The sequence below is a fragment of the Pithys albifrons genome, chromosome 15 (genome assembly GCF_047495875.1).
Source record: "Pithys albifrons albifrons isolate INPA30051 chromosome 15, PitAlb_v1, whole genome shotgun sequence".
NCBI lineage: Eukaryota > Metazoa > Chordata > Aves > Passeriformes > Thamnophilidae > Pithys > Pithys albifrons.
Window position 1 is genome coordinate 4896137 of NC_092472.1, and position 25302 is coordinate 4921438.

General features: G+C 43.7%; 1 protein-coding gene across 5 annotated transcripts; it reads right to left on the reverse strand.

Moving 5' to 3' along the window:
- Positions 1-109: 109 nt before the first annotated feature.
- SPDL1 (spindle apparatus coiled-coil protein 1) lies at positions 110-20937 on the reverse strand. 5 transcript variants are annotated; one of them, XM_071570027.1, is made up of 14 exons: positions 20895-20937; positions 20020-20100; positions 18615-18662; positions 16673-16856; positions 14390-14566; positions 13885-14079; positions 12890-13039; positions 12167-12265; positions 11225-11335; positions 8334-8474; positions 6885-6994; positions 6079-6266; positions 4265-4934; positions 110-797 (listed from the first exon to the last, which is right to left on the reverse strand). In XM_071570027.1, the coding sequence occupies exons 4-14, from the start codon at positions 16829-16831 to the stop codon at positions 653-655; spliced, it is 2145 nt and encodes a 714-aa protein (XP_071426128.1). In that variant the 5' UTR covers positions 16832-16856; positions 18615-18662; positions 20020-20100; positions 20895-20937; the 3' UTR covers positions 110-652. The 5 variants fall into 5 exon arrangements, with proteins under 5 accessions (XP_071426128.1, XP_071426125.1, XP_071426124.1 ...); XM_071570024.1 differs by lacking the exon at positions 110-797 and having other exon boundaries at positions 4063-4934; positions 20904-20937; XM_071570023.1 differs by lacking the exon at positions 110-797 and having other exon boundaries at positions 4063-4934.
- Between the last annotated feature and the right edge of the window lie 4365 nt (positions 20938-25302).

The window sequence follows — 25302 nt, forward strand, 5'->3', positions numbered from 1 at the left end:
TTTACTGAGGGGTATTTTGTTTTTTAAACAAAATAATTTCTACAAAAGACCTTGCCTTTCATTTTAAAAAATGGATACATGTTTCTTCTCAGATGTAATACAGCCTACATTTTACAAAGAAAGAGAAACCAACCTTTATTTTAATTCTTATTACAAATACAAGAATCCAGAGTTTCAAGTGAATACTGACCAGCAAAACACAAAAAGATTCAATGCACCTTTGCAATCAGGTCAGTCTGAAAGCTGACAAGTTACACACTAGAAGGAAAAATATTAAGAATTTTGAACCCAGGACCTGGAATAAATTCAGGAGCACCTGACCTAGTGGAGCTCTCCATCGACACTGTCCAGTCTGTCTTACCATGCAGTAAAACTACTGCAGCAGCTCCTTCTCTTCCTCGACAGCATGTTTAGAGACTTAGCCAAGATTCAAGGCAAGGCAACACTTCAGGTCCCAGAGAAGGGAACTCAACCAGTGCCCCCTGGGAAGTTATCACAGTGCTCTCCTGTTAACACACACATACTCTTCAGAACACAAGGCAGATCAATGCCCAAGTTAGGAATCTGTACAATGATATGTGACAGGTTTACTCAGTATTTCCTGCTGGAACAGGACTCCTAATTGTCCAGGCACCTTCCAGAACTGTCAGTTTTACTGCTGAGCACACTGTGTTTCAGGGGTTTTCTTAGAAGGTACATGCAAGGCTGTATATTTTTTCCTTTCTGTTTTCTTCTTTGTGATTTTATTTTCTTTCTTCTCTTCTTCCGTAGATTCGGGTCTGCATTCAGCTGTTAACCTACAGGCAAAGCAACCATTCTAAATACATACTTAGTTCATACAAAACAGGACTAAAGTAAGACTTTTAGGCAGAATCAACATGCCAACTGGCATACAAGACCATCCATAGGCAAAGACAGAGCAAGCAGGATTTAAGAAGAAAAAGAGACTAAAACAAAGTGGGTTTTATATCTGTCCTAATCACATTTCATCACTTTAAGCCTCCCACACACACCTCATCTGCTGAAAGGTTTGGTAAAAAGAGTTACTGAATGTTTTCTGGCTGGGATCAGCCTTCAGTAACACCAGTGACTGTGCCAGGCACACAAAGGAGACCAAGTTCCCAAAAGCACAACTCCAAGGGAAAAGTCCCAGCAACACAATACAAACATGCTGAAGTGAAGATTCTCTCCTCTACACCACCAAAAAGGCTACTCTTAGAGAAATACACTACTGTCAACCTAATTCTGTACTACTATTGCCTTTATTTTAATGCCTGAATATCTCAGGTTGCTGCAGGGAAATTTATTTTCAGGCTCTAAAAAAACTGACATTATTGCCCAGTGATGTGTTTGATGCTGCTGGGAATGGCAGCTCACAGCCCAGCCCTCCCAGCACCACCACAGCTCATCCAGGGACAGCACAGGGAAATGGATGGAGCAGGAAGATCAGACAACACTTAACACTTCCACAATAAAAAACCTGCTTGTGAAGCCATGACACGATTCTATCAAGCTGTGTGGACTCCTGAACTGAGGTACAGTTGGAGCTCTCCCTGTTTAAGGCAGATGAACCAGTCTTATCAGGTGGAGCTTTACTTCCTGAGGATGAATGCCATGCCTAAAACCCCAAAGGGATTATTAGATCCAAATCTGCTGGGCCAAATGGCTGCAGGCACTGGGACAAAGCCCATGTGAAGTAGATTTGGTATATGTAATCCAACTAAATCATTCAGGGGAGCAATTAAGCTCTCAGGCACACAAGCTCTTCTTTAAATCAAACCACAGCAAACAACCTCAAAGCTAAATGCAAACTAAGTTGTGCAACAACAGCTGGAATTTGCTATTTCAGTTTCAAAAGGGAAGAAAAGCATTTCAATACAGAAATGTATCTCTTTATTGACCAGCTGGCCTAACAAAAGATACCACTGCACACAACCTTTGCATTGCCTGAACTTCAGTAGCAACTGATAATTAATAATAATCACATGAATATTTAAACCTTTAGTCTCAACACTCTCATACCACAACCTAATCAGCGCCACCAGTTAATGAGCTCCTCCAGTGTGTCCTTGCTTTGGACCCTGTAAGGACACAGATGTGCCCTGCAGACCCACGTGCTGTAGGTTGGAGTAACGTACCTGTACCTGGCTAAATCACCTTAGCAAGGAAGTGTCTTCAAACAAAGGAGTTTGTCACCCACACCAGTACACACAGATCACTCCCAACCACTTCCTCATCTCCTGAGCCAAGAGGACAAAGCTTCCCAAACCCCATTTTCTAGAAATGAAGGTTGCAGCCCTTTCCCAGTTACTGTGGTTCTTTTCAGTGCCACATGTCATGGGACAATAATGGCAGAGCCAGACTAATGACTACACAAAAACTATTCCAGTCACAAAACCAACCCCCAAGGACCACAACAGCCTTTTCAGCTGGAGCATAATGTTTTGCTTAACAGAAGTTCAAACACGGACAATTATCTACTATTATTTTTACCATCCATTATTTTTGCTTCCTCCAAAATCCCCATTTTCAGGTCCACACTCTTGCTCAAGTTCCCAACGTTTTTTGTGCCTAGGGTTTGGTCACATCTACCACAGAACAGTCCAGAGACTCCTTAAGTGTTTAGAAATCCAACCTCTCCAATACAGACACTACCATGACTTCCTATTTCATAATAATTCATAGCAGATCAGGGTTAATTAATCTTCAATGTTATATTAACAACATCATGACTTGGGGATTTAGAAGTTCATTATCACCATCAGAAACAAACAGAACTTTCTGCCTGGATTTGCTATTAATAGGCTCATACCATCCTTGAAAACAGCTTATGTGCAGTTTTATGGCAGTTTGTGTTGGTGGCTTTTATTTTTTAAAAACTATAGATTTATGTCTTTTTCCTTATTTGAAACAACAGCAATGGGGGCAAGATTAGAAACCTCCCTCTGAACTATGGCTTCCTCTTCCACTTTTTCTACTCACTCTGCTTTCCAATATCAACTCCACAAGTCATTTCCACTCTCCCCCTCCATGACTATTCAAATAACCACCCCCTTTCCAGGAGGTTCATCCCCTCAGTTCACCAACTGTTTCCAACAACTTCCTGTTAGCACACACTGTATCTCCCTTTCCAAAGGGAATACCAGGAAATAAGTTCAACTTGTCCTACCAGGTTACATGCTACCTGTTCCTTTATGTGTAGAGTCACTTAGAACACAACCCCATCACTGGATTAACCCATCTTTCCTCTCTACTTTCACCACCCACATCCGACCTCTCTGATCTTCCCTCCTCCCTGACAGTCCCTGCACATCTGACAAAAGCTGCTTGAACAGCTGGATCTTCTGTTGTTTCAGACTGTTTCAGAAAATTGCTAATTACACCCATGCAACCTTGGGTAATTAATCTAAGGGTCAAAGTATCAATCCAATAACTTCTGAATGCCAATAATTCTGGCTATACTGTACAAGTTTCCATGTGTTAGGCCTTCCTTCATTTTCTGAGCTGCTGCATTTTAGACTCAATTATTCTAGCAGACATTAGCAAGGTGTAAGTTCAAAGCATTTAGACTAGCCCAGACTATTTTTCTCCCCCCCAAACAAACATGTTTACAAAGATTATGAACAGAATACAAAAAAGCATTAGCTGAAAAAGTAGAAAATAGAAATCAGCATTCCTGTCACCAAGATAAAGTTGGAGATGACAGTTCTCAGTTACTTTCCCATCTAGCAAAGTCTCAGTTCAGGGGAAAAATTGGATGTTAATTTGGCAGCTGCCTTCCCAGCTATCATGCATCCAGATTACGCAAGTCATTTGTCTGGCACCAGAAATAGCTAATTAATTCTCCATAATCTTGTACGATGGGAGTTTTAACACAACTCAGGTTAAGAACTACTTAAATAACTTTTAGGCTTTTAGCCTTTATTACCTTGAGGTGTGTGGCAGTTCTAAAGGGACCAAGAAAACAAAGTCTCTGAGGCTGGAGCAAACTGGGTGAGCCGTCACGCTACCTGCACACCTCAGATGTCTTCAAGTAAGGGCAAGCTTATTTTAGTTACAGTTTCAAGAGTCTTTTTTATTAGTCATCATTTTAGTCCTCCTAAAAGGTATTGAGAGGTTCAGTGTAGGCAGCTGGAGCTGAGGAATGACACTGCATGCAACACTGAGGAAATAGATAAAGAAGTGGATCGCACAGTTCATGCAGCGAAAGAAAAGAGATGCAGGTCTGTGATTGCCTTGAGCAGAGACAGAAGCTGACACTGACCTGGGGGCAGCTGAAGTCAAGGCATTATCTCCACTCCTGCTATTCACAGGAAAGGCCTCGTGGTTCTCGTCCTGAAATTTAACCCTCTTCATTTCCCTCTCAGGTTCCACGATGTTCCGAATTGCCTGCAGAGCAGTGCCCAGGGGGGAGCCCTGCACAGCCGCCGCGCCCAGGGGGGAGCCCTGCAGAGTAGTGCCCAGGGGGGAGCCCTGCAGAGCCGCCACGCCCAGGGGGGAGCCCTGCAGAGCAGTGCCCAGGGGGGAGCCCTGCACAGCCGCCGCGCCCAGCGGGGAGCCCTGCACAGCCCCCGCGCCCAGCGGGGAGCCCTGCACAGCCCCCGCGCCCAGCGGGGAGCCCTGCACAGCCCCCGCGCCCAGCGGGGAGCCCTGCACAGCCCCCGCGCCCAGCGGGGAGCCCTGCACAGCCCCCGCGCCCAGCGGGGAGCCCTGCACAGCCCCCGCGCCCAGCGGGGAGCCCTGCACAGCCTGCTTTTTAGGAGAAGCACCACTTTGCTCCAAGTTCTTGGTAGTTGTCTTCTTTCCTTCCTTACTTGGCACTTGAGTGACAGGAGCTTCTTTCACTGGAGTATTTTTGCTGCCCAAGTATTCACAAGTCACGTCCACTGGAATCCTCTCCCTCTTCTTTTTAATTTTAGAGCCTCTAAGTAATTCTAAGGAAAAAGGAATATACTTTTAGTACAGAAGCAAAACTGGAGTTAACTTATTCATCAACACATTCATAATAAAACTGAAACAACATTTGACATGACTAAAGAACCTGCAATAATTCTTAACAGACAACTTAGATCCCTTAAAGAACATCCCTTCATATACTGTAATAGTCCCAACAGAAGCTGGCTTGAAAAAGAGATGTCTTTCTCCTCATCTATTCTGCCTTTCACCAACACTTTCAACCAGATGCTCTGAACCACAGGCTGCTCAGGTAACCTTCCACAATTAGGATTTTAAAGTCAAATCCTTTGGGCATGGAAAAGTACAATCCCAATTCACCCATCTGGTTCCCCATGCACAGAATCCCAGAAGGGCCAGGGTCAGAAGAGACCTTAAACTCATTTGGTTCCACCCACTGCCATGGACAGGGACACCTTCCACCAGCCCAGGTTGCTCCAAGCCCCATCCAACCTGGCCTTGGACACTCCAGGGACGGGGCAGCCAGAGCTCTTCTGGGCACCCTGTGCCAGGGCCTGCCCACCCTCACAGCCAAGAATTTCTTCCTAACATCTAAACCTACCCTTTGTCACTTTAAATAGAACCATCTTCCTCCACAGTCTACAGCTCCCCTATTTTGCACATACTCAGGTATCAGCTGTTTCTCAGGAGGGCCCCTGTTGTCAAAACTTGATCCATATCAACTTGAGCTGCCAAACAGTTTCTCCTCTGCTTTGCACCTTATTACAAAGCTCCTCTCAGCGGCATTCAGGAAGCTGAGGCTTCTCATCCACACACAGATACTGCTCCATCATGAAAAGCCCCTCCTGAGCATGTGTTCCCACCCAACCCAGTTGACTCTGGTTATCCAGCTGTGCTCCAGAAGCCTCTGTAGACTCTCAGCTGTGCTCTTTAGACTCCTGAAGTCAGTGTTAGCACACATTGAAGGGAGGCTCTTGAGCAAGGTAGGGCTTTTCTATTTCAGCTCAGTAGGTTTTAGACTGGCTATAATAAAAAAGGCAGCCATTTAAAGTTTATTTCACATCTGGAACTAAAGTAATGCCTGCCTGTCTGATGTTATCCCATTTGTGAAGGTTGAGAAGATCAGATATGTACTTTTTGCCCAAGCAGTGAAGTTGTATTTACCTTCAGGTTCATACTTCATTTTTAGCTCATCCACCATGACCCGCAGGTTCATGTTCTCACTCTGACAAGCTTGTAAGTGCCTCTCATTGGTGAAGAGTTTCCTTTCAAATTCCAGGACCCTCTGGCTCTCATACAGAGCTTTCATTTTTTGCAAGGAGAGTTCCTTTTTCAGTGTTTCAGTTTCCTTGCTGGGGTGGAAGGAAAATTATGAAGTCAGACTTGGTTTGCTTTGGTTTATTTTATTTGCTATTAAGTAAAGCAGCAGGTGTGAAGTCAACCAAAAAGTTGCACCTTCACAGCAAATTCATACACACTTTGATCTGAGGGCTTAAAAACAGTCCTGAGGCCAAGCACTATCAACTTGCTAACTAATATGGAATTTACTAGTCAAAGAACACAACTAGGTAGTCAATAAAACATCTTAAGTGTTATTATCTGGCTCCTTTGATAAGAGAAATAAACACATACTGCCTATAGACTAAGACTCTTCATACAGTTGCCTTATAGATTAAGTTTTAATTTACTAAAAATCTCAATTATCCTGTATCTACCAGTGTTAACAAGAATTCTGGAAGAAAGCAACAATGAGATACAGTAGTTCTGCTGCTATATTTTAAAACAGTAAATGAATAAACTCACAAAACAACTCTCACTCTTATAAAGAAGTCAGCATTAGAAAATACAGGAAGCATATCTGTACATACAGTCAGTGCATACAAACTAACAGAAAAGGGAGAATAAAACCAAGTTCCTGGAAGACAATCCTGCTAGGACCAACTTCTAGGGCTCATACTGTAAGTACTTACTTTGAGTTGTCAAGTTTAATTTTCAGTAAATCTGCATAGTAACCATCCTCAGACTCGCCTCCTTTGGAGCTACTCCCAGGTCTGGATTCTTCCACATTCTCATATAAAGTCTGATAAATAAAAAATGTCAGGTTGTCAAGCAGGGACCTTTCAGCTGCACATTAGCTTAGTCCTTAAGTGACATTTTCCATGCATTTCTGTGGAGAAGACTCATCACAGATGGATTTAAACACAGGAGGCAACTCAGTTGCTCTGAGTACCTCCTCACTGGTTACAAATGTCAAACAGCACTAAAACTGACAGTTGTCTCTCTTTTGCTGCAGAAAAAATAAAAAAGCAAGTTGTCTCTGTTCCAGAAGGTTTTCAAGTAGCACTGCAAAACAGTTACCTTGCTTTGTACTTGAAAATACAGGATATTTAGGTAACTCTCAGGGGACTTTTCAGCACTCCAAAGGAATACAAACCATGCTAATCAACAGTTAATCTCAGAATCGATTACAGATTTCAGATGAGGAAATTGGCTCACAGTAAGGATGCCATAAATGCACTAACATGTGACACTGGGGTTCTTGTTTCGTGGGTGATTTCTGAAGAAGGAGCACTGAGAGTTAACACTGTCCCACAGACCTCACAGGCCTGTGCCAGTCACTGACTGCAGATACCTTTGATGGTAATCAAGCCTTCATTTCCTGACACCACTGACTTATGGCCTACAGCAAGCTCATGAGTGACAAAACTGGCAAAACAATCAGGCTGTCTCAATTGCTTGCTGAAATGGGTTAAGCTTGGCTTTACACCTCTGGGGTTAAACACAGAGTAGAGGAGGCTGTCTTGGAGACCATAATCCTACTGCACAAGTTAATGCACCCCAGTTTACAGTCCAAAGGCGTGACAGGAAAGGGCCAAACAAGTCCAGAAGTGCAAGAGGCTACAGTGTTTCACTCTGTAAAAACACAAACCTCAGTAACATTAATGCATAGGGTCCTCATGTACTTCTCACCTTGTGTAATATGGGCAAGGTGTTACCAAGTTGCACAGAGGACTGAAAAAAGCTGCTTTCCAAGCACGATTAAACAATCCATTTTTTGCTAGAAAAGAGTATGCTTCAACTCCAAAGTTAAGTCACATGAAGAAACCAAATATCCAGGAATAAAGCTGGGACACTGCAAAGCCTAAGTACATACAGTAAAAATGTGAAATGGTTACACCTTCCAAGAGAAAAATAGGATGTCACAGCTCAGTGAACTTTCACCAAGTAAATAAAGGTAAGTGCTACAAGTAACTACGTAAGATATGAAGGTGCCACACACAGGAACCCACAAAAAATGTTTCTTCAATTCAGGTGATCCCATTTCAAACAGGAACATGGACTTCAGATAGTTTTCATAATTCTTCTTCTCATGTTTTAGCTTCTGATTATGATTTTCTATTTAACTACAAGCCACACACCTTAAATTTTTCCAGCTGCCTCACTTGGATAAGAAGACCTTCTATTTCCCCATTCTTTTGCTCCAACATGGACTGTAAACGTTCCAGCTGGTCAAACTCTGCCTGAGAACCTTTCATCTGTAGCAGTGTAGCCATTTGCAGCTGGAAAAAAAGGGAAAAATAAATCTTTACATCAAATACTGGGATTAGTGAATGAAAAAATCTCACCTTGTTACCCAGAACTGTTCAGGGACTCAAGCCTTGTACTTCTAATCCTGAATATAGAAGTGCACTGGATGATTAAGCCTGGTCTTTATAACAAAACCTTAGCAATTATCATACAAACTGACACTAAAAGTCTTCAGGACAGCTGCAAACTTACTAAACAGCTCAGTCCTGAGGTGTCACACCCTCCTCTGTATTGACTAAGGAACATCCACTGCCAGGGACACCCACAGCATTCCACATGCCAGCCATACACACCAAGTCAGCCAGACCCCAGCTACAGGCCAGGCTTATTTATCAGAGCTAAAATGCATCTCTCAGGAACTTCTCACTTGGAAAAACCCACAAATTTCAACCCCTTTTTTTCCAGGTCTGATTTTGATGTATAACACTACTATGTTTGCCTTCTGCAATGTTAACCCAAGAATTTCAGCAGTTTCTGCTCCTCCAATGGAACACATCCTGTCAAGCAGAAGAACACCCTCTGCCAGTGAAAGGAGAACTTTATCAAAGTCTTGCACTTAGAGCAAATTTTTCTGGGTGTCAACATAATAATATTGTACAAGGGTCTTGACACATTCAGTCACAAGTGATACATCTGACATTTAAACAACTGGGGAAACAGTAAGAAACACAGTAAGTGAAAGAGTCCACAGGGATTTAGTGAAAACTGAGGCATTTTTATCAGTCTAGTAACTATAAGGTAACACTATGGAACACTGGGAGAAATCACAGGGAAAGGATCAAAGGCAAAACCAGACTACAGACAGCGAGAAAGTGAGAGGAGAGAATTCACCCTACAGAAGCTCCTGTTTCTATTACAGGGTACTGATGACTGTCTACACAAACTAGAGCTCCAGAAATATTCACAAGCTCCTCACAATATTCAGAAGCTCCTCACAGCTTCTCCAGGACATAAGGGAGGCAAAATTTCCCAATCAGACACCTAACCTGCTCCCTTTTCACTCAAAAGCCCTCTTGCTAACTATCAGAAGTACAAGTTGCAGTTGATCTACATAAAAACAAAGGACAGAAACATTAAGGAACTGCCAGGGGAAATTGAAGTTGGAGAGCAGAAAACAATTCTTTGCAGAGAGAGTGCTCAGGCATTGGAATGGGCTGCCCAGAGACGGGGTGGATTCTCCATCCCTGGAGGTTTTGAAACTGAGATTGGCCGTGGCACTGAGTGCCATGATCTGGTAAAGGGACTGGAGTTGGCCCAAGGGTTGGACTTGATGATCTCGGAGGTCTTTTCCAACCCAATCCATTCTATGATTCAAGGGACACTGTGAGCTGTGGAAAAATATACCAGAGGTGGCAAGACTTTCCCAGGAGTACTGTGTATATTCTGTTCAGGAGGAAGATCTCCAGAGTCAGCAGTAAGGACCACACAGAGACATTCTGACAACTGAAGTTGCACCACCAGTTCCCCCCACTGCAGGAACCAGCTGGGAGTGGAGGGATCAGCCATGCACACTGAGCTCTACCACACAGCAGCACAAGGCAGAGGAGGCCAACAGGGAGCTAAGTGGCAGCTTAAGCAAAGCAGCTGTCCTAACAAACTACCTATTTCCAATACTGATATCAGAAGAAATTTTATGAGTAGAAATTGAAACTTCAAATAAAAGCATTAATAATAGAAAAGGGATACCAATTTGGCTCCATTTTTGGTGAAAGTCTTCAGTATTAGGCATGTTCCTTATACCATTCAACCAGTGTGACTGACTTATCTTCATATTGCAAGGACAAAATTTCTGAACTGATCCTACCCAATGACTTCACTCACTCAGACCTTGCCTGTATCAGTAGGGGCTTTTTTTCCCTTGGCCTATAGGAATGTTGTTTCAACTGTTTTCAGCCTACTCCACAAAAGTTAGGGAACCCAAACCTGTGCTGTGAGTGCAACTCATGATCATCACTCTCAATGTTTAAGCACTCTCCTAAAGCTGTATGATCAAGTTTTTGATCAAAATGAAAAGATCCACTTTAGCATCAGAAAAATCAGAAGACCAACATGAAAACAGTTGGCAACTCTACCACATACCTTTCACATTATCTTTAAATCAGCTTCTGCCAACTAGTTCTCAACAATATTAAATAGCAAGCTCTCATACAATAGCAGTGCAGTCTAAATCAAATAGTATGACAAAAGTTATGACTGGTTCTTGCACCAAAAATAGGAAAAAGCAAGGAAGAAAAAGAGCAAAGACAAGAAAGCAGGGAGAGAAGAAAAAAAAAACAAACAAAAAAACCCCAAACCCACAGTTTGATGGGGTAAAAGTCTGTCCTTTTCTTTATGTTTACTCCTGACAATGACAGTCAATGCACAAACATGAGTCATGTAGGACAAGAATTAGACAAGAAAAAACAATTATCAAGAAAAACTGAATGCTGGTGTGACTGACAGGAGTTGTGTTTTACTTTTATCCATTCAACAACTACTGCCACAGTAAGCAAACATGGGGCCTTCAGTATAACAAGAAGGTCTAGGATGAAGTAGGAGCACCAGCAGCAATACAAAGATGCTGAGGTACCAAACAAGTCAAACAACACAACACCATCACTCGTTTTTCTCCCATTTCCCTCCCCCAGACAACTGTACCATATTTTAAAGATAACAAATCCCTTAGGCTGTGCACTAAAGCAGTGCCCAAGGACACCCTGGAGTATTGCAGTAATGGTCATACCTTCATTCTTTGCAATTGTTCTCTAGTGAATGCATGCTGTTTTTGGAGGGACTGATATTTTACTTTCACACTGATCAGCTGTCGTTCCATTTCTGCCCTACGGTCCTCCACCTACAGAATATTGTGAACAATTATTACTATGACATTATAACACCTGTTTGTCACTTGGATGAAGAGTTGTACATGGACATGGTGTGGCAGTTGGTGTTCAGTCTGCAGATACTGCTTTGCCAGCAAAAAGTATCTGCAAACACAGGCTATTGACAATCCCCCTGTGGCAGAAGTGAGTAGACAGTGCTACAGCTGCTGAAGGCCAATCAATAAAGTGCAACAGGTTTTTCTTTTGATATCAAAATAAAGTAACATTTCATATGCTTCAGTGTTGCTGTAAAATAGTTTTGTTCTCTGGCATCAGAGCAAAAAGTTTAAAAGAGTTTGACTTGTGTGTACCAACTTCACCCATTTCCTGGGTGTTGTCATAGGACAAAATACCTCCCCTATGCATTTAACAGCAGCTGAACTCTTACTGGAAAACTGCTTCAAAACCCCTCCCACATGTTTAAACATCCAGACACTTCCTGCATGTTTGTAAGACAGTTTTTATCAGCATCTTTTAATATTTCATATAATGTCTTCTACATTAAAGAAGGTTTTGCCAGCTGAACAAAACTAGTTAAGAGTCAAGATCTGCACACAGAACCACCACAAGCCCTCAGTCACAACTTGATAGCCAGGTAACTTTGAGTGATTCCATTAAGTTCACCAACTCCATAAAAATGGCATTCCATATGTCAGATCAACACTGAAGTCATATTTGAGCAAGAAAGATACATGCTGGCCAGATCAGGTACAGACACTCTCATATTTTCAATAAAACATAGGAGGGAAAACTTAAATATTTCTGCCTGTATGTATTCTCAGGCATCTGTAGCATAATTGTACCTCAGCAAAGAGAGAATTGCCTTTACTTGTAGGGTCCAAAGATTGCTGCACTGCATGATCCAGCTGAAGCTGAAGATCCTGATTAGCTTCACGAGCTTTCTAGATGAAAGCAGAGAGGATGTTAAACATTCAGGCACCTGATGCACTGCATACATGAATTTAATCAGAGTTTCAACTTCTTAATTTCCTATACTATAGCACACATTATATTGTTCTGCAGTACTTAACTGTGCATACACTTCTAGTCACTAAGAGACAAATTGATTTCATTTCACTAAAAGGCTTAATATTCCACTGTTCTTCATGACAAGAGCACAACTAAAACCTTGAAGGGTAAGCTTTGATGTTTGTAACTGCATTAATGGTATGGAGACCACAGGCCTTGCTGTGTTAGTCAGTCACAAAGCCCCTACTGTACAACACAAGATTTTCCAAGGCATTCAGTAGAAAGTTGAAATAAAAATGAGAATTGTGCCAGTGAGCTGTGGGAAGGTCACTGAGAGGCAGAACAGTGCTGTGCAAAGGCTCTCCTTACATGGCCTGCCACAAACCAACCCCAATGCAGAGCATTTACCAACAGGCAATACCAAAGAAGATCAGCCAATATCCTTCTCTTTCCCCTCCCTCCTCAGAACTCCTCAAGTCTCCTACTTCACCAAAAAGCATCACAACTTGTGCCATTCTTGGATTATCTACCAAAGTCAAATAAAACTAAGAGAATACCTCTAATGCATTACAATAAGAAACCACTTCTTTTTCTCTCTCTTCTTTCTCTGCTTGTAGTCGCTCCAGCTGGTTCCTTAAGTTACTGTTCATGAGTTCTAGTTGTTCTTTACTGTACTGCAGCTCATTCAGCTTCTCCTCAACATTGGCCTAAATAAAAGATTATGAAAAAAAAAGTATTTACAACAAGTGGAAGAAAGACCCAGGGCAGTGACCCTTCCCCTGGACTCTGCCTTGGGGAGGCCACACCTTGAGTGTTGTGTTCAGTTCTGGGGCCCTCAGTTGAGGCAAGAGATTGAGGGGCTGGAGCGGGGCCAGAGAAGAGCAATGAGGCTGAAGAAGGGACTGGAGCACAAGTGCTGTGGGGAGAGGCTGAGGGAGCTGGGGGTGTTCAGCCTGGAGAAGAGGAGGCTCAGAGGTGACCTCAGCACTGTCTGGAACTGCCTGAAGGGAAGTTCTGGCCAGGTGGGGGTTGGTCTCTTCTCCCAGGCACTCAGCAATAGGACAAGGGGGCACGATGGGCTCAAGCTCTGCCAGGGGAAATTTTACTTGGAGATCAGGAAAAAATTCTTTGCAGAGAGAGTGCTCAGGCATTGGAATGGGCTGCCCAGAGAGGGGGTGGATTCCCCATCCCTGGAGGTTTTTAACCTGAGCTTGGCCGTGGCACTAAGTGCCATGATCTGGTAAAGGGACTGGAGTTGGCCCAAGGGTTGGACTTGATGATCTCAGAGGTCTTTTCCAACCCAATCCATTCTGTGAAAAGCAGGTCCAAGTGAACCAAACACATTTGTTAGCAGTAATTACTTGTAAAACAAAATATTACATTGAAGAAGAGATGGTATTAAAGTCCAGCTGTTATTTTCTGCTGTGTACATTGTCTGAATATAAGTCAATCCTAAGGCAGCACTGTACACAGCACATCTAAAAATGAAATAAGTGCAAAATTTGATCTTCAATTAAGCTACATCCCTAAAGGTTCAGTGCTACTCACACACCTTCACACTTTCTAGTTCAGTGAGCTCTATCTGCAGGTTGAGCATCTCTGAGGACATGGTCTCATGTACACGTTCTGACATCATATGGAGTTCCTCCGATTTGGCAGCAATTATTTCCCTCTGATGGTCCACTTTGTGTCTCAGTTGTTTCTCTGAGAGTCGGGTTTCATCAAGCTCTGCTTTCAGGTTCTCCAACTTAAAAACAGTTGACAACCAAGTGGTATCATTTTATAATAAATTCTTGAAAAACACAGAATTTCTGACACTGTTCCAACTACAGAAAACACCTTAGAAACACAACTTAAGATTAAACTTTTAAAAATAAGCACTGAAATTTAATGTCATTAACAAATAACAATGCAGATCTTTGTTAAAAATCAACCAGACTCCTACACATTGTAACTACTTATTATTTATTTTGGTGGTTAAGACTGAAATTATAAGTTAAATATATAGTATCTAAAATGATACTAACAACCCTTTAGTTACATATTAGTTGCCAAACCTTGTTTTTAAGGTCACTGATTTCCTGCCCATAGGCCCTGGCCAGCTGTTCTTTCTGTTTATCCAGTTGCATGTTCTGCTGCTGCTTAAGGGAATCACACTCAAAATTCAAGCTTTCCAACATTCGATTCTTGAGTTGAATTTCTCTCTGAAGAGTGTATTTCTCTTGCTCAAATTTCTGAAAGAAATAACACACTGGATATAATAATAATAATAATAACACCATTTAGATGTAACAGTACATAATACTCTAAGCATTTAGGACCAAGTACAGGCTCAGAACCAAGATATTTTTAGCTCACTTATTTTTTTTGGTGGAGACCAAAGTGGGCAGTACACAAGTTTTCAAAGAAGAAAGAATAACTGGGTATAAAATTTTATAATTTGATTATGCATTATTCTTTTCTTCAGAGAATGAAATACTTCTTTGCACACAGCATGAAGTGTGTGCCCATCTTTTCTGCAAGCATCACAAAGAAATTTTGCAAGAGCTTTACATGCATTTTCTATCACCACAGAACCCAATTACATTAAAAGCTGTTCCAGTCCATCAAGTGTTCCCCCACTGCAGAACAGCTGAGTGCAGTGGTGTTTTAAGACAGCTAAATTGTCTGCTGTTTTGTAACAAATCCCATCAACCCTTCTAGACTGAAGAATGATTTCTTAAACAGCTTCTCTCTATGCCTGATTACATGTTAGTTAATTATAAAGGGCAGCTTCATTTTACTCTTCCATTCAGCAAGCAACAAAGGAGAAGACAAAACAAAAGATAAGAGTGTTGAAAGCAGAAATTGTAACAACAAAGCCAAATCAGTCTAAAGAGGAAGGATTTTTGTTTTCTTTTCAAAATAAAATAACTCAAAACACATACCAGAAGTAAAAAAGGAACCTAAAAGCTGCCAGGACTGACCTCTGTGGCCTAGACACAGCTTACCAAGGACAGGCTTAGCTCTCAAATACACAGGACAAGAGTTTGAACTCAGAAAGGAAGAGTGCACAGGACAGGTTTGGGAGTGCACTGCTGGCCAGACCCCAGAAGGACAAAATTCCAGCAGGGTATGTCTACACACTTACACAGAAGAGTACACAGATGCCTCTGAAAGGCTTTTGTGCCTGCTGGTAGAACTTACTTTCATTCACAGTAACTGCTTTGGCTCTCACATTCCAAAGAGCAGAGCCACAGATTCAAAAGCTCAGAAGAATCTGTTGAATAACCACAGTTCCCACACAAGATGTTATTCTACTGTATTAAAGCACACAATTCCTTCTCTCCACCCTTGGAATCTGAGGTACTAATTGATCTGGTTCACACAAGCTCTTACCTTGGCTCCAGTCTCTGACAGAGGATTACACCCCATGGGTGCAGCCTGACAGCAAAGGATCTGCCCTCCTGGCTTGTCAGGAGGAAAGGATGATCCTGCCCTGCCTTCCTTATCCCTGGGCTTTCCAGCTGCCTCTCACACAAAGCTTCCTAGTGCTAAACTGACCAAAATAAGACATTCTCTTCATCCAGAATAGCAGAGTGCTACAAACCCTCCAGCTGGATAAGAATCCCACACACAAACCAAAAACTACACCAAAACATTTTAGTTCTATCCCAAGAGAAGGGATGGATGCATAAGTAGAAAGAGATGATTTGTCTTCATCTTACCCATCTGAACCATGGGTTGGCTGAAAATAAACATGAAAACTAAAGTCTTTAGGCAAAGTGGAAGAGCTTTTCTGATTTTAATTGTCTTGAACAATTACTGAGAAAACTGACTGTCTAAATAATATCTATTTCACCACTATACTAATCTTTTTTCTCAGCTGCAAAGACACATCTTACTAAGTTTAGAAACCCCTGGCTATTTGGAAAATTTGAAAACTTCACTACAGAAGAAATCAATTTTGCAGTCTTGCTGCCAGCATTCTTCTCATAGCTTTAAATGATGGAAAGCTTAGAGGCAGAGCACACCCAAATGAATTGCTGAACAGAGGCAGAACACACGCTCTGAATCAAGTTCACTTGAGCATTTAGCATTCATTTTACATTAAAGGCAATTAGTCCTACATGGGACTGAACACTTGATGCATAATTAGCTATGAAACCCTGTCCCAGTTAGATACAATTATGCTCAATGTCTTACAGCAGAGAAAAAAAGCCCTCTCTACAAATTCTGAGATGTTTATTAAAATTCATGTAGACTCTAAAAGGCATTTAATGTACCTGTGCCATTCAGAACAACCAGTAAAACAAAACAAAGCTTAGTTTTAGGCTTTGAGCACCAAGGCCAGTCATCACCTCAGTTTTCTCGGTCAGTTCCCGGCGGGTTTGATCCAGCTGATTTTGCACTTCACTCTGGGACTCCAGTAAGTGCAACCCATACTGGGCTGCCTTTCTCCGCTCATTCTCTGCCTCCTTGAGCTGCTGTTTAAGACTTAAAATGGTGTCTGTCTCCATTTTCCTTCCTTGTGTCACTTAAACACTGCAAACACAAAAGGATTACAAAATACGCTGCAGTGAGTTCCAGCAGGTATCTGACAGAAGTTACCAGATTTCCTTTCTTAACCAGGATACAAGGATTTTTTTTTGCATTGATACAAGACAAAATAAAACAGCTCAGCAACAGATCTACAAGCAGTGAAATAATAGCTATTTCTTCATGAACTTGGTTAATGTCTTATTTTTGATTATGCCTTAACTAAAAGCACCTCCTGTGTACCTGTTTCCTCACACACCAGAACCAGAGTTATTCCAGTACAGAGCTCTCTCAAGCACAAGAGAAGGTGAGGAAATAACCTTATAAAAACACTTATATGTTTATATAAGGTTATAAAACCTGACAGCATTTTCTGTGTGTTACAGAAAATACACAGTACTTTCTCATGACAACATTTTCTGTGTGTTACAAATCCAGTCCCACCAAGTATAGCATGTCTTGTGCACACAAATAACACTTAAGATTCACGTAGGCAGCTGTATTAGCAGGACAGTTTACCCCTAATAACATTATGGGGGATATAGAAACAGATAAAGGCAGTTGAAGGGAAGCATCAAAAACAGAAACCCTGTTAAAATGTATGGAATTATAACACAGGCATTTGCATGTACTCAAGTGCTTAATGGAGTCTTGCATGACTGTTTATTACTTGAAAATTTAGCCTATTTGTTAATAACCATCTCCCTGACAAACGTTTCAGAGAGTTCACCCATTTCTAACTTCAGAGTAAAACAGAAAGCACAAGGTGAACTTTGGAAAAAGTCAGTCAAAGTAAATCCAACACAACAAATAATTTAAAAATAAAAATGCAGTCCAATTAACACCAAAAGCTTGTGTGACTGCTTGCTCCCAAATCTACTAAATCAGGAGGCTGCAAAAAAATCCTATTAAGACAGAAAATGCCAAACAACTTGGGCTTCTGACCAACATCTGCCAAGAGTTCTCTCAGAAATTAGGAGGTAACAAGGATAGACAAACATACAAAAAATCTGCAGTTGATTTTCCAAAGCCAGAGTTCTTTATTGTTATATAGTTTCAAAATTAAATTCTTTATTGAAGATGTAACTCTTTTTGTTTCACACAAGCAATTTATTTGTTGGCATTTCTTACTGGCACATTTATTCTTATGAATGGTGTGATATTCAGCCTTCACTTTTTTTTGCTAATTTTACTCAACATGGAAAACTCCTTGGGGAGTCACCCAGCTTCCACTAAAAGATATAATCAACATGCAAAAGTCCACCATGCCAAAACCTTGTCAATTCTTTTCTGAGGCCCAAGGAAGAAATTATCAAATTCTGGTTTTGCCATTTTCTCCTCACTTGTTGTTGCTATCCAGGTTTAATACATAAAGAGACTTTATCCAGCCAGGCTCTGAAAATTTCATTTTTCACATCTAACCATTGCAATGAGTGAAATATTAGTTTGCATCCTTATGCCAGTGAAAGACAGGAATTTTGCAAACCTTTAACTAAAAATCATCAATATTTTGCTAGTGCAAGGACAGATACACCATGTACAATTTAGTAACTAAATGTTTAAGGTAGGATGTGGCAATACAAACATAGCAACACTCCTGGCATGCAATTCCATTAGCAAAGAGGATGAAGGAATCCTTGCTTACTTACAGAAACAGAGTTGTAAAAATAGCTTTATTTTCTGACCCAACCACAGCATAGAGGCTGCACAGCCATTTGATTGATCTTAGCTCACTAAATTAAATGAGTAACATGCTTAACTCACCTTCAGAAGTCCATTGTGGTCTTTCTTGACTTTATTCTTGCACTCCACCTTTAGAAGAAAATAAAGGCAACAGTTCAGTCTAAGCTGCCATCACAGCACAGTCCAGAGCAGTCCCTGCTGAACAGGCTCAACCCCGGGGCTGCCTCATGAACATGCAGATCACAAGCTAAACCCCATATAAATGCAAATCTTGCTCAGATCCCTGTTAGGCAGCTGTCAGACAGCTTAGAAACAGCCAGATCAGGCAGTGCTGCCAAAGGATGGATGCTCTGCAATTGGCCTGTGGGGCAAGTAAACAGGGTACATACACCCAGTCACCTTCTTCTGGCACACATGGAGTTTTTAAGGGTTGGTCAGGTATAGGACAAGGGGGCACGATGGGCTCAAGCTCTGCCAGGGGAAACTGAAGTTGGAGAGCAGAAAGAAATTCTTTGCAGAGAGAGTGCTCAGGCATTGGAATGGGCTGCCCAGAGAGGGGGTGGATTCCCCATCCCTGGAGGGTTTTCAGCTGAGACTGGCCGTGGCACTGAGTGCCATGATCTGGTAAAGGGACTGGAGTTGGACCAAGGGTTGGACTTGATGATCTCCGAGGTCTTCTCCAACCCAATCAATTCTATGATTCTAATTCTTCAATCTCTTTTGCATTTCTCCTCCAGTTTCACATACAAGACCTTTGAGCTCTTAATAAATCATTAAATGGATAATATAAAAAAAATATCTGTACGTTTTTTATATTTATTTTATAGTTGAACTATGAAGGAAAACAGAAACAGCTTTCCTGTTCACACTTTCCTGGCTGACTATTAGGGAAAACAGCAAGTAAGCTTTCTGGAGCACACTTTCACCATTCCATTGTCAATTCCAGACACAGCTAATCTAATTCCAAGTAGTTGTGTTCATAAAGCTGTATTGTTGTATAGGAAATAATTGCCTGCAATTTAATGTTGTACATGAAGCTGAGCAAACTGGCCCGAAAATAATGTTTTGAGAGCAATTAAACAGGTAGCAAGGTGAGCAGGCAGGAGGCAAATTAATGGTAGAATAAACAGAGAGTGATTTCTAACAGTTACAAGACTGCTCATCACTTTTGGCTAATTATCTTAAACCATTTTATGAGGTTCTAAGCTGAGGGCTGCACACCTTGACTATTCAGCCATTCAAGCACTCCCTCACACAAATAGGGCAGGAGACAAAGGCAATCTCCTGGCAGGCAGACTTTCTTCTCCCACTCTGCAACAGTCCTGGTTAAACTGCTGTTCCCAAGGGCCTCGTGGAACAGCTGCCTGTGCTCCCATCCTTCCAGAAGCACCTGCAGTTTTCTGATCACTGACATGATTAGCAGGGAGGTTTCTCTCCCTATCCCAGGTATTCCCCTGACAATTCCATCGTCCCTTTCTCCACCTACCCCACTGCTGAAACACCTTCAGGGCTGATCACCTTCCACAAAGCACCTTCCTGGGTGGGTGGGTACCACAGACACCACTCCCTGTGTACAGAATACAGCATATTGTATCCTATATTATACACTACATATATATGACACCCTATATTACACCCTATCTCACATATTATATCCCACATATGTATTATACCCTATGCTATATACTATAGATATAATATCTATACATAGACATATATACACACATAGAGAGACATACATATATATATACACATAGACATATATATGTACACATATATATACATATAGAGAGACACATATAGAGAGACATACATACATAGAGAGACATACATACATAGAGAGACATATATAGAGACATACATATATAGAGACAACTGTACATATATATATACACCTATACACGCGTACATACATTCATATATACATACACATATATACATATATATATATATAAATAAAAAGCAGAAAAATCCCACTCCAACCCCATCTTTCAGTGCCCCCAAGGCCCGGGCAGGTCAGCAGCCGGCTCTGGGAGCACTCTTTGTAACCAAGGCCCTGTCATCTCAGCTCTGTCGCTCCGGACCGACCCCTTCTCACCTTCCCTACGGCCCAAACGGGCACCGAGGGCGGCGGGGGACGGGCTGCTCCAGCTTCACCGGGGGCTGTAGGGGAGCAAACCACCCTCCGTGCTCCGGGGGCAGGGGTGGGCACCGGCAGCAGCCCCAGAGGGAGGGAAGGAGAGAGAGAGTGTCCCTGTCCCTGTCCCTGTCCCTGTCCCTGTCCCCGTCCCCCGTCCCCCGTCCCCCGTCCCCCGTCCCCCGTCCCCCGTCCCCCGTCCCCCGTCCCCCGTCCCCTCTCACCGCCCGCACCGCGGCCCGCGCCGCTCTCGCCGTTCAAATCCCTCCGCGCCCCGCCCAAGTCTCGCGAGAGCTGCGCCCGCTGGTACCGGTCCTTCTCCCGCGCGTGCGCAGGAGTGAGACCTGTGGGGGGATCTGTGGGACCTGTGAGGGGAGTCTGTGGGATCCATCAGGGATTTGTGGGACCCGCGAAGGGATTTGTGGGACCTCCGAGAGGGAACTGTGAGACACGCGAAGGGATCTGCGGGACCCATCAGGGGATTTGTGGGATCTGTGAGGGGTTTTGTGGCATCCACGAGGGGATCTGTGAGACCCTCAGAGGGGTCTGTGGGATCTATCAGGGGATCTGTGGGACCTGCAAGAGGGATTTGTGAGACCCATGAGGGGATCCGTGACACTCACAAGGGGGATCTGTGGGACTTGCAAGGGGATTTCTGGGATCCATCGGGATCTGTGGGACCCATGAGGGGATTTGTGGGACCTCTGAGAGGGATCTGTGGGGGACACGAGGGGATCTGTGGGATCCATCAGGGGATTTGTGGGACCCACGAGGGGTATTTGTGGGACCTGCGAGGGGATTTGTGGGATCGATCCATCGGGGGATTTGTGGGATCGATGAGGGGGATCTGTGGGACCCACGAGGGGGATTTGTGTGATCGATCCATCAGGGGATTTGTGGGACCCACGAGGGGGATTTGTGAGACCTGCAAGGAGATTTGTGGGATCCATGAGGGGGATCTGTGGGATCCATCAGGGGATCTGTGGGACGCTCAGAGGGGATCTGTAGGATCCATTGACGATCTGTGGGACCCACAAGGGGATTTGTGGGATCCGCAGGGGGAATCTGTTGCACTGTTTATGTTTCGACAGCAGCCTCAGCATTCACGGGTTACAAATTACACAAAGTTTCTGTTAATGAGCATGGGGACTCCTGATTGCTGGTTCTGTCTCACACTATTAGCCCACAGGCTCCCCGTGTGGGCCTGGGCACTTCTCTGTAGGTGGGTTGGTCATGAATCTCCTGATCCCAAATTGCCTTTCCCGGTTACTGCTCAGCCCTCACTTGGCTCTCAGCCAGTCCCCTCGTTGCATATTTGGCTCAAGGTGGCCAAGAAGGCCAAGGGGATCCTGGCCTGGATCCAAACTAGCGTGGCCAGCAAGCCCAGGGCAGTGACCCTTCCCCTGGACTCTGCCTTGGGGAGGCCACACCTTGAGTGTTGTGTTCAGTTCTGGGCCCCTCAGTTGAGGAAAGAGATTGAGGGGCTGGAGCGGGACCAGAGAAGAGCAACGAGGCTGGAGAAGGGACTGGAGCACAAGTGCTGTGGGGAGAGGCTGAGGGAGCTGGGGGTGTTTAGCCTGGAGAAGAGGAGGCTCAGAGGTGACCTCAGCACTGTCTGGAACTGCCTGAAGGGAAGTTGTGGCCAGGTGGGGGTTGGTCTCTTCTCCCAGGCACTCAGCAATAGGACAAGGGGGCACGATGGGCTCAAGCTCTGCCAGGGGAAATTTTACTTGGAGATCAGGAAAAAATTCTTTCCAGAGAGAGTGCTCAGGCATTGGAATGGGCTGCCCAGAGAGGGGGTGGATTCCCCATCCCTGGAGGTTTTTAACCTGAGGTTGGCCGTGGCACTGAGTGCCATGATCTGGTAAAGAGACTGGAGTTGGACCAAGGGTTGGACTTGATGATCTTGGAGGTCTTTTCCAACCCAATCGATTCCATGATTCTATGATCTTTTGTGTTATGGAAAAGTTCACAATACAGTTGGTTAATTTTAACTGTCTGGCCACAGAGTAACACCTTAAAAAATAAATAAATAAACAAACAAACAAACAAACAAACAAACAAACTGATTCAGATCTTGGGGGGCTCAATATCAAGAGTAACACAGAGCAACTCACACAGCATGAGGGCCTGACTCACTTGTTTCCTCTGTCCTCTTTAATACCCCCATTATGATTCTTTTGCACAGTACCATGATCATGTTTTCTTCAACAGCAAGGTTTTATTTGTGTAAATTCTGGGGTACAAGGGTGGGAAGTGATGGCAAAGGAGAGCTGTCGTGCTCTGGCTCCTCTTGCACTGGTTAAACAGGTGTCTGTGTTAATCCTTCCCCAGCAGGAAGGGTGTTTGCACAGAGCCCATGGGAGGTTTTCCAAGAAGGGAACACTGTAATCCAGCTCAGCTCCAGCACTGCAGCCATACCCAGCCAGAGCACAGGGGACAGGCGGTGTGAGGGACACGCTTGGCTTCAGAGTTGCCTCACTCAGAGGAGACACACAGAGTGAGCCATGAGACACCAAATGTATTATCTATCTGTGTGTTATCTGTATGACCAGATTTCTCAAACGAAGATTTGGGAAGGGCTCTCCCCACGTGGGTGTGCCCTGAGCCCTTCCAGCCTGTGCAGTGGATTGTTTAGCTGAGGCACAGTGTGCACAGAACTGGCCCCACCATTTAAGTCCTGAGGTCCATCTGCCATGGCCAAGCGAGCTTGGACAGTGCCAGTGAAGTCCTCGGGACTGTCACAGCCCCCGGTACTGACTGGGGCTGACCCTGCTGAGCATCCAAGATCTGACGGGATGGGATGGCAGGGAGGCTTGAACTGCCAGGGGATGGTCCCCACTGAGACTGGAACTCACGACCTTGGGATTCAGAGTCCAGAGTGCTCTCCATTACACCACGGGACCGCCCCTGTGTGTTATCCAGGAAGCCTGCAAAGCACAGGGCAATCAGCTCCTCCTGCACTGCTCTACAGGAGAGATTTGGGCAGTAGAACAAGGCGGGTGTCTGGTCTGTCCCACTGCTCTCTTTGATGAAGGAAATGCTCCCCCTCAACGGGGCCTCCCGAGGCTGTGGCTCCTGAGGAGCCTCACCAGCTCCTGGTGGACACATGGAAGCTGCCTGCTCCTAAGTGAGGAGCTTCACCACCTCCTGGTGGAGCCAAACCTGCCCTGGAGTTCTGTGGAGCGTTACTGTCCGAGCTGCACAGCAAGTGGGAGTGCTCAGCATGGAATCACAGAATATGCTAAGTCAGAAAGGACCCATCAGGATCATTGAGTCCAACCCCTGGCCCTGCACAGACATCCCAACCCCACCCTGTCCCTGAGAGTGTTGTCCAAACACTCCTTAATTGTAGGGGTGACAGTGAGTGCATCCCTTAAGGAAAGCAGTTTAGAGTTCTCCCTTACAGAGAAGAGAGCTACCTGTGGTGTGTGTGGTGTCCTGTGATCAATGAGATGCTTTGGTGAATGTGAGGTGAATGGGCCAGCCAATAATGTCATGACATGTTGGATGCAAGAGGATATAAAAGGTGTGGATGTTACTGAGAACAGATCTAGGAACTACTAACTGCTATGATGACTATGAACTACTACTAGGAACTACTACTGCTGTGATCTATGAGCTATGAGGAAACTGTCTGTGAAACTATCTTGAATAAAGTCTTGTAAGCCTTCTGATCAAGCCTTCTGATGCTGCTGTGCCTGAGCTCTTCTGACCATCCTTCACGCTGCCCCCTTGCTCGGGGTAAGGGGACCCCAATACTTAATCTCTGGCAGCCTTGGGGCTGTGCCCACTGCCCTGGGGAGCCTGTTCAGTGCCCACCACCCTCTGGGGGCAGAACCTTTTCCTGAGATCCAACCTAAACCTCCCCTGACACAGTTCATGCTGCCAACTAACCTTCTAACTCGTTGTCTCCCCAGCTTGCTCTAGTTTCTACTCATCTTCACTTCCTGCACCAGGGAGGAGTCCCAGGGAGGGATTTCATAGTGTTAAATTGTACAGTATTTATAGATTTCCTGTCAGTGAAGATTTGAGTGACATCCACAAAGAAAAGCCAAGTTCATCAGCAGGAGTGTTTAACTATGCACCCCTGACAGTTATTTGAGAGTCCAGGCACAGGTGTCTAAGTACCATTTTATTCTGCCCCCCAAAAATATCTTAGTAACTTTTACCTTTAAAGCAGTGGTTAAATTTTTTGAAGATTCATATATTTTGCACATTATTCTATTTGATGTAACATTCTTAACAAAAGCCACTCCATAGAAACCTGTGATAGCACATTCTGCATGTAAAAAACCACATGCTTAAGTAATGCAAGATTAAATTCCAGCAACAGGTTGTAAGTAGATGCAAGGATAACAATCCTATTTGAAGCAACTGGGACAGAAATAGATGTCTGAGTAAAAAAAAGGGCTTGGAAAATAAGCACATAGTTTAAAATTTGACAGAGGGAGCCAATAAAGCACTATCAAAATGATAGTACTTCTGCTTTTCTATCAAAATGTGAGTCTGGCTTTTGCCAATAGAAATGGGATTAAAAATTAAATGCAGAATGGTCTAGACAGGCAAGAACACCAAGTTGATTAAACCAGGGACAGGAAACGAGACAATCCTGTTCTAATCCTGATTCTG

What these genes read in the sequence shown, in the direction of transcription:
- SPDL1 (XM_071570024.1), bottom strand. Translation starts at nt 16,831, where the DNA reads ATGGAGACAGACACCATTTTAAGTCTTAAACAGCAGCTCAAGGAGGCA. An exon ending in AACTGACCGAGAAAACTGAG is followed by an intron (nt 14,567 to 16,672) that starts GTGATGACTGGC and finishes TATTTCTTTCAG; the next exon opens with AAATTTGAGCAAGAGAAATA. An exon ending in CTGAACTAGAAAGTGTGAAG is followed by an intron (nt 13,040 to 13,884) that starts GTGTGTGAGTAG and finishes TCTTTTATTTAG; the next exon opens with GCCAATGTTGAGGAGAAGCT.